At 38.3% G+C, this 9,521-nt stretch overlaps 1 protein-coding gene across 1 annotated transcript; it reads right to left on the bottom strand.

Moving 5' to 3' along the window:
* Positions 1-403: 403 nt before the first annotated feature.
* Positions 404-9,013, bottom strand: gata4 (GATA binding protein 4). The gene is made up of 6 exons (XM_053336488.1): positions 8,273-9,013; positions 3,829-3,995; positions 3,585-3,710; positions 3,108-3,189; positions 2,538-2,674; positions 404-2,291 (listed from the first exon to the last, which is right to left on the bottom strand). Exons 1-6 carry the CDS (start codon positions 8,793-8,795, stop codon positions 2,166-2,168), a joined length of 1,161 nt encoding a protein of 386 aa, XP_053192463.1. The 5' UTR covers positions 8,796-9,013; the 3' UTR covers positions 404-2,165.
* Positions 9,014-9,521: the final 508 nt, after the last annotated feature.

Here is a 9,521-nt window from a genome sequence, read left to right as displayed (position 1 = left end):
AAAAAGGGTGCGTTAACCTTTTCTTGTTATTGACTAAAAATGTCAAGTTCTCAAATACTGTAGAAATTAACATGAACAAAACAAAAAAGCAAATGCGACAAGCTGACGTCAAAGCAATTGGCAAGGAAGAAAAAAAACATTGTAAACTAAGCATTCAATGCAGGCTTTAGCCCTGTGCTTATGACTTACAGCGAGCATTTCTCCACGTTAACCTCAAGTTTTGGTATTTGACCATGTTAAACATAGATATCTGACATAATAATAGTAAATATAGTATATAGTATAGTATAAATAACAGAAAATCACAAAAAGCATATGTCCTCTTTAAGACAAAATATTTGAACAAGGCTGAGGTGGAATGAATGACAACAATCCACAAACCATTTCACCATACATATTTGCATTATGTCACAATGCTTCGTCTTTATTGGTTTGCTCAGTAGAGGCACAGGTGCACACAGAGGACCGGTTTCACAGAGAAAGTCTACAAACGTACATCCACCTCTCGCTGTGTCCTCTGTGTTTACTTACAATATATCACAAATGGTGTATTACACAATTATACTGGAGTGGAGGTTGTTTTTTTACATATATGTTCATATATTTGTTATGGTGATAATTACATGTGATGGTATCCCAATTTTACACATGTTGCGCCCATGCTTTTAACAAGCAAATGAAAGCATTAAGTATTGCTAAAATACTGTACAGTCATCATACAGAACTCCTTCATACTGTTTATCAAAGAACTTTCAGCTCACAGACGATATTCAGATAAACATGTTTTTTGGAGTTGTGCCTCTAATAATAAATACTTGCAGGATTTTTGAAGATGCCAGAGAAAGTCAACCCTTCTTGTGGATGCAAGTCTACACTTGTGACAGCAGAGGGAGCTGTGTGCCAGTTCACCCACAGCTCATTCATCATGTGAAACTTTTGCTGCATAGGTAGTTAATCATGTATTTTTTGTGTCAAATATATGTCAGTACTGACATTTGTTTCTTATACTTTAAATCAAAGGACAAAGACGCACACGCACACACACACACACACACACACACACACACACACACACACACACACACACACACACAAACAGTGAAAGCTGTACCGGAAACAACAGGCCACCAGGGAGTGGTTGCTATTACACTGAGATGGGGTTATTGATTTTTACTGGAGGCTGTGGAAACAATGTTTAGGAGTGATGGATGTCTTGATTAAGTTTGTCTTTGTAGAGTTAGATGTCCATAGTCAATGATTGCCAACACATCTTGTATATTTATAGGGTCAGTTCACCCAAAATTAAAAGGAAAAGTCTAATTTTTCCTCCAATCATACATATATCTGCTGCATTGCTTTCTGCTTCATCATCCATTACAACTGAGAGGAATAGAAATATGTGATCCTCAAATAACTGAAATACAAACACGGCTTGTGTGTGTGTGTGTGTGTGTGTGTGTGTGTGTGTGTGTGTGTGTGTGTGTGTGTGTGTGTGTGTGTGTGTGTGTGTGTTTGTGTGTGTGTGTGTGTGTGTGTGTGTCAGTGAGAGTGAGAGAGGGAGAGAGAGAGAGAGAGAGAGAGAGAGAGAGAGAGAGAGAGAGAGAGAGAGAGTTTGTGTGAACTGACCCTTTAAGTAGACTTGCTCCAAAACTGCTATGGTACCACCTTTGACATAAGGGTTTCTGTTGTGATTTTTTTTTGTTACATCTGTCTCTTTTCTCCTTTGGTAATTTGTAAATAATGATATGCAAATTCTTAAAATGAACAAATATATTGAAATAGAAATTCACTCAAGTAAATAAAGTCTGGCCTTTCATGTTATTTGTCACTGTTTTATGTTAGAAGCACTAAACCATCCTGCACTGGCACGATAGAACAGGTGAGAGTGACAAATAAGTTCCCTTTTTTAACTGTTTTTCATATACTTCAATGGGCGGATGGATATTATCACAGTGCTGCTCTTTAAGGATTCTCCATTCAGTCCTCCTCCCTTGCTCTGATTCTGCACGCAGTATCTCAGAGCTGTTAAAGATCCACATTTCTGTTGTGGCATCCACATTTCCGTCCCAGAGCATTGCACTGAAGGCACTGTAGGAGCCACTCAGGAGAGCTTACACGATATACACTATATACGGTTTTAGATGCTGGGTCTGCAGGCAGGTCTTCTAAGCCAGGATTAAGTTGTTCCAGGGTTCAGCTTTTGAGTTAGAAGATCCAATGTGGCCCCCAGGGGACATTTTGAGAGGAATGGCCCCTCCTTGAACTGCCATGTAAGCTGGCAGGGCTGAGATCTAGACAGGTGTAGAAGGAGATGGTGAGAAAGGCGCTATGGAATACTTTTTTGATTAAGTGTTCTGTGTAATTGTGTGTGCAGATCTGAGCTCTTTATGCTTTATCAGTGCCATTCTTACACATGCACACCTGAGAGATACAGACCTTTAAAGGTGCACAGTGGTGAATTAACTTGAGGGCAAGGCATCATATTTACATAAAAAATGGCTCCCTCTCAAGAAATGCCCTCTATGAAGGTGTCTTACCTGTGTTTGCGTGTTGTGGTGTGTGTACAAGCTGTGAGTCTCCGGCTCTGTCTTTATCTGGCGAGGCTCGTCTGTGGTGGTCGGGGCGCGGGGAGTGCTGCTTGGTGTTACTGGAGACCCCTCAATGCCTGGAGTCCCTGTGTTGGTGCAAAGAGCTAATTTTTATCACACTGCTACTACTCCTACTTTGTTCACCATCACCATATATAGAAAAATGATGCAGAAGTTCCAGAAGTTAGCTCTGTGCTCATGTTATAGGTTATTTGTTCAATTGTCTATTGTAAATGTGGAAACAGCTTGACTCATACATCATTCTGCATAGTGAAGGTCATCCAAGTGGTGTAACAATAAGCACATATTTTGTTGAATGGAGGGAAACAACAGATAACTAAACATAAATTGTGTTTCAGTTGTTTGACTGTTACTGCACATATATGAGTATATACACAAGTAGGTATTAGAGTGTGGTTGGGTTTTTTGCAGGTGATTATCTACACTATAGCAATATCACAGAAAATCTATTTACATGGGTTTTATAGAGACATGAGCAAATGTGGTTTGGAAGCTAACCAGTTAGGGACTTGTTGAGATTCTTTGGTTTGCGTTTACGGGTCTGGATCCCCTCTTTCTTCATAGCCAGGGGTCGTGGGACCTGTTAAAACATCAGGACAAAGGAATCAGGTCAAACAGTAGATTCAACTAGGATATGCATAGCACTCGTATGGTCTGAAGACACAAAATGTTCATGAGGTGAGATCAAGATTCAAAGATGTGCAAAGGAAAAAGGACATGGTGGAAAAGTAGATATTAAGCCGCCTGTTTTTAGACCTTCCTTTGCATTTTATTTTTAAATATCTGACAGTATGAGAAAACAGCTCATGTATGATTTCTTTATTGACATCTACTCATTTGTATGTTTATTTGCATGGCATGATGTCACATTAATTCAAATATGTCAGCTTTGCTTTAAGCTCAAATAAAAAAAATTACAAGCATTCTATAGCATCAAATATGTACTTTCTTCTCTCCCCTCTTTGTCTGTCTTACCCCATGAAGTTTCATGTAAAGGCCACAAGCGTTACAGACTGGCTCCCCCTCTGCATTTCGCCGCCACAGGGTGGTGGTGGTGGTGTGACAGTTGGTGCAGGACAGGCCCACCCTCCTTGAAGCAGACTGCAGTGTATAAAACATGTCAGATTTATCAGTGAAAGAAGAAAAGAAGACAGGAGGAATTTTTTCTTTTCAAGTTATCATTCATTGAACACTTCGAAATGATGGAAGTATCACCCACCAGTCGTCTTTGGGGTTTGATAAGAGGTCTGTTGATGCCATTCATCTTGTGGTACAGTCCGCAGGCATTACACAGGTAGTGGCCCGTACCATCCCGCCTCCAAAGAGGGGTCGACATTGCCCCACAGTTCACACATTCTCGCCCCTCAGCAAAGTCATCAAAAAGATCTGATGAAGAATGACAAACAAAGAAATAAGTTGGAGGCTAAACATCATGTTGCTTGTCTGAAGTGTTTTTTGCTGCTGAAGCGCATTTTGCTGCTGCCATGTAAAATCTGTAACTCCTCTTGCATGTGTTTTATCTTTTACTATTCCTTCAGATCTCCACGTGAAAAAAAGGCAAAGCAGGTTCCCTCCATGTTACAAGCCCAAACCAAGAACATTTCTGTGAATCTTATGAGATATGCATGTCCAGCTGGACGTATGCCACAAAAATTCTTTCCATCCTCTCTGATAAACAGTTTCCTGCACTGTCAAACCCAAACAGATTATCAAACGCAGTGGCATTTCCACACCAGCAGGAGGTGCAGGATGCGGTCTGTAACAGGCCCACACAACAGCAGCCTGGAATCCCAGTTTATCTCACAGCTCCTCCAGGAGATAAAGAGTCGGCTGGAAATAGAGACAGAATAGAGCTCCATTATTTTCAAATAGAGACTCTGTGTCTATCACATCTCGCCCTCTTTCTTTGTGTCTTTCAGATTGCATGACATCTGATGAGTGTAATCTTCACTCTCATCTGGCACATAACAGAGTATCTCCTAAGAACCACTTGGCCGTTCACAGGAAGAGGACATCAATCTGTGGTGTGGAAGCTTTTTTTTTTCATTTAGTTGTGATGCCAACAGCACACGTCACACTAGATGCTTGCAAATTTTTATAAGTCACACCGTGCTGGTTTTTTTCAACTTTGCTGTCCATAATGACTCTTCTTCAGATATAAATCTGGCCTCCATCTGTCCCCCTCGCCACAGATTGTAGCTGGAATGGCAGTGATACATACATAGGACTCCTCCAAGGCTGAGAGCAAAACAGACACAGCAGGGCAAGCTAGCCTTGAGTCAGGCAGCAGCTGTAGTCAACACAACGCATCAACACAAGACAATACACAGAAGAAACGCTGCCGTATCTGATTCTATCTAAATGGAGGTTTATTTGTTTCCGTTGTGTAAATGTCAATGTGTCTTTAACTGGGTACTAGTTAAAAACACCCACACCAACGCTTTAGGAGGGCAAAGGTGAAAATGGAATAAAATTCTTAGTGATATATGTGAAGACCTGTCTTTCTGTACAGGTTTTTAAATTGTGTTTAAATAATGTTTTTCAATGGTCACAGTGTTAGAGTTAATGAGGGAGTATAGTGGCAACCCTAATCCTACCAACATATTTAACATAACAGCATAGCATAGCAAAATTATTTCAAAACCTTTTTTCTTCTCAAAACATTATTAGTTATGTCATTAATTTCACCTAAAAAAACAGAGATCATTGTAAATTTAGGAAGGTTACAGGTAATATGCAAAACATGTAAAACAAAAATGTAGGGTTGTCAACAGAGCACATGTGTGATACTTTAAATTTGGATCCAAACATGAATTAAATAGGTAAATAGGAGAAATTGGGTGCTTTAGGGTCACCAGGGTGACAGGGTCACCAGGGACCCCAATACATTATTATACATACTATACATATTTTTGAAAAGTACCAATTAAAACAGAAACAGAAAATAATTATATGGCTCCATTAGGGACAAACTGATTTACATTCATTTAAAAAAAATAAAAAAGCTGTGAGATGTGACTAAAGTACACCTCTGGGGTCTGTGGGGACCTCAGTCAGTAGGATTAAGATTAAAGATAATAAAGTTAATTGTCTTAACTGTAACTTAGTCTGTGGTGTCTCCCTTACATTGATATGTTTAACTGTCATTTCTTATAGGTTAACATCAGCATGATAATGCATCTAACTAAAAAAAAAAATTTAAAGACAAGAGAAATAGTTTTACTGTAATGTTTACATAAAATAATTGTCCACTTTGAGTTTTATCACATTTAAGAAAGAATTATGAAATCACAGCTGATAAGATAAACTAAAGAAAAGCTAAGCGATACATGTTTGTATTTGTTTATAATAATTGTGAATTCTCTTTGGAAAATAAATAACATAAAACTCTATATATGTATGTTCAATAATAAAAGAGATTTTTAAAGATGTTTAAATAATTCAAGTCACTCATTAAATACAATATAATATCACTGAGCATATTTTGTTTGATGATCATTGAGATCACTGAGATTGAACTGAATTTGATGTGATAATAAAACAAAGAGATGAGGCCTGTTGCTGAGACATAAAAGCCTTTCTTCAGTCTGCATGAACAAATAAGTGAGTGAATCGGATCACAGATTTAGTGAGTTGATTGTGATCAGATAAAGAGGTCAGATCTGATCAATGGTCTTTATCCTTTAGATAAGCTGATCTCTTTCTTCATCAAATGGCTGGAGGGGTGGAGGGCCTCGTAGACGGGTACATATGAATCACCACGTCTAAATTAACACTGGTTGATGTTTGAAAATGGAGAAGTAATTAGCTATTAATCAACTGTTAAGTATTTTTTTTAAAACAATAAGTCATGAGTCATGAATGATCTAGCCCATCAGATTAGGTTATAAGTCACATGATATTGAATTAGGGATATGATTAAATATATTTGACTATTAAGATTAAATGTAGCTGCCAGTTCTGCAGAAAAGACATCATAATGGAGAAACAGATGTAAAACAAACACAAGACTGCAGGTTGCAAAGTTACAGCCATCAGAAAACTGAGTGCCTAAGCAGAATCTATGTCTTGTGAAATATCTTTGATCCATACATATCGTCCAGAGTACAGCTGCAACCTGTAGCTATAGGCCGAAATTCACATCCAGCACAAACACCTGTCAGATTTAAGCTTAACCAGCAGGTCCCAGCTGACTTTACAGCTGCTACTAACTTAACATGTCTGTGTATAATAAAGAAATGTGATCCTGAAATTGAGAAAGGAGTCACTGTTTTCAATATAATAAGGTTTCTCCATACTGGTTCAAATCAAACATAATCTGACCCGTGAGGCCAGTTAAACACAACTCATTAACTATAATCCCCATAAACTGTGTTATCAATCCAGGCTCAGTTAAATATTAATGTCCATCCCTCTATCTGTGTTTGATTTATAAAGAAATATACTGTTTAATATAGCTCAGTTATATGATTGGCAGTTGTCTCACTTGGTGTGGTTGTTAATAAAAAAAATTCCATATTCAATCTGACCTCTTGGTTTATTTTTATTCATCATAAAATATATTTCAAAAAGCCCCCTGAGATAGAAATGGGTGATACAGAACAAGTATGTTTTTTTCAAATGAATTATAACTTTAGCCATTAATTTAATTGAGTGACTTTATATTGCTTTTTATGTAAAATGTCACTTTTGAGACATTTGGAATAACAGCAAATGGTGTATCCCTAAAATGTGTGTAATTGCAATGTATAATTGTTCTTAAAATGCAGCAAATGTGTGTGTAAAAAGTTATAAATCATAACTTTTATGAAAATACATTGGTGAAATAGAAATATTACTATCGAAATAAATAAATCAAACGTGACGATTTACGCTTTAGTCCATTTGGCAGAGACTCACTGTGTCTGTGGAGAATTTATGTACAATTCTTGATTTATCTCACGTGGCACAAACTTCATTGGTGATAATGAGGCTTTGTTTGTTATTTAAATAAAATGAGATAAACGTAACAGAAAATAAAGAATAAAACATGTATGCCCTGTTTTATTTCAATTTCATGTTAAATTTCGTTCAGCAGAAATGTAATAGATGATTATATTAATCCCAAACTTCAGACTTTCCTCATAATTCTTGGGCGCTTTTTTTTGATTCGTTTTGTTGAAGGATTTATCTTCTTTTTTTAAGGATGTATGTGTGTGTGAAACATAAATCAGTTAGTGTTGTATTTATTTATTTATTTGTATTGTTTTTAAATATAGTGTCATGCATTTTCGATTAGTGACAGTTATCTTCTGTTGATTAATATTGTTTGCACTGCCAGTTTATTTTTTAAAGTCTTTTCTATCCATTAAACAACATTTTAGTCATGACAGATTAAGCAAGTTAAGATCTGACTCAACACTGACTCTTTTTTTATTTTTCAAGACATGGTAAGTTCAGCAAGAAGGTTTCATTTTTCAATGAAGCCCTAAAATCTGTAGCTGAGTTCATGTGTATATTTCTATGGCCTTTAAAGCTAGACTATATCTCATGTGTCCTTATCAATCACATCATTTTATTTATTAAGTACATCTATCAGTGTATCTTTCTGTCTCAGAACTGACTGGGAAATTGGCCATTAGAAAATATGTACTGTATCCTACATCGCGTAACCTGTTGCTCACCTATATTTGGGTGCCGTGGTGTCCCCGGGGGAGCGCCAGTTTGGAGACCATGCAGGACCGGGCTTTCGAAAGGAGATGCCGGCCATGTTCCACCCACGTTCGGGCTCATGTAGGCCGGGTAGGGACTATGGTAAGACCCGCTGAGGCTCCGTGCGCCGTAGTGCTCCCTCCCGTTTGCAGAGATGGTTAGCGGGCTAGTGTAAGAGGCTGCCGTCTCCCTGGCCGCGGCCACCCCGGAGGACAGAGGCGGGCTGGTGGAGAAGGTGAAGCGCGGAGACACCGGGGAGTGGTTGTACGAGGGCACCGAATCGGCGCCCGGCTGTGCCCAAGCAGAGTGGCTTGACACGGGGCTGCTCTGTTGCGACGCACCGGGCGCCTGGAGGTAAGGCAAAGTCGGGATCATGGGGGTGACGACCCGGGTAGTTGGCACATATACCGGCGAGGTGCCCGTCGAGGCATTGTGGAGAAATCCGGCCTCATAGGACGGGGGTCCGTGGTTGGTGGTCATTATACCCTGGTACATATCCTCTCCGTGAAGCTGCACATCCGTGTTAATAGAAGTAATAACGATAATATGGATACACTTACGCACAGGTTTGTAGAGTATTAACGCAAAATACAATAAAAAATCGTGTTTTAATACACCCTCTGTTGTCCTTACAGAAATCAGAGCTGCTCCTCAGTCAACCAAAACAACTGCAGCATGCATAAAATTAAAAATAAACCGAGAGGAGATATGAGAGAGAAGAGGAGGAGTGAGAGACTACAGCTTGTGATCAAGATCCAGCTGTTATCATCTCTCTCTCTCTCTCTCTCTCTCTCTCTCTCTCTCTCTCTCTCTCGCTCTCTCTCTCTCTCACTCTCTCTCTTTCCAAGCCAAAAAATGTGAACAGAGTATAGACTAATATGTTATTTATATTTCTCTATCATTTCATTTATTGAAAAGTGATTTAAAATATTTTATATTTTTATCCATTTGGTTCAGGTTGCCATAGATAAAACGCAATTTCTGTCTGTTTTCTGTCATTTTAATCGTAACATTTTTTTTTTGAATCTCTCGGCTACATAAATAAAACATTAAAATATTCTGTCTGTATGTTTTGCGTCAGACAGACACTGAGCAAATACATTAATTTCGAAAACACATATAAATGCTTACAAAACGAAAGGCGATAAAACTGAAACATCAGAATGACAAAAATCTGTGATGTTACGTCTTTGTCAGTTTCTTCTATTTAAATCATTTATA

This window comes from Scomber japonicus, chromosome 17 (assembly GCF_027409825.1).
Source record: "Scomber japonicus isolate fScoJap1 chromosome 17, fScoJap1.pri, whole genome shotgun sequence".
Classification (NCBI taxonomy): Eukaryota; Metazoa; Chordata; class Actinopteri; order Scombriformes; family Scombridae; genus Scomber; species Scomber japonicus.
The sequence above is the reverse complement of the archived record's forward strand: the minus strand, read 5'-3'. Positions and strand labels throughout refer to the sequence as shown.

Excerpts from the sequence above, each read along its gene's own strand:
- gata4 (XM_053336488.1), bottom strand. The coding sequence starts at position 8,795 with ATGTACCAGGGTATAATGACCACCAACCACGGACCCCCGTCCTATGAG. Across the intron at positions 3,996-8,272 it reads ACCACGGCACCCAAATATAG|ATCTTTTTGATGACTTTGCT; the intron begins GTGAGCAACAGG and ends ATTCTTCATCAG. Across the intron at positions 2,675-3,107 it reads TCTCAACAAGTCCCTAACTG|GGACTCCAGGCATTGAGGGG; the intron begins GTTAGCTTCCAA and ends GCACCAACACAG.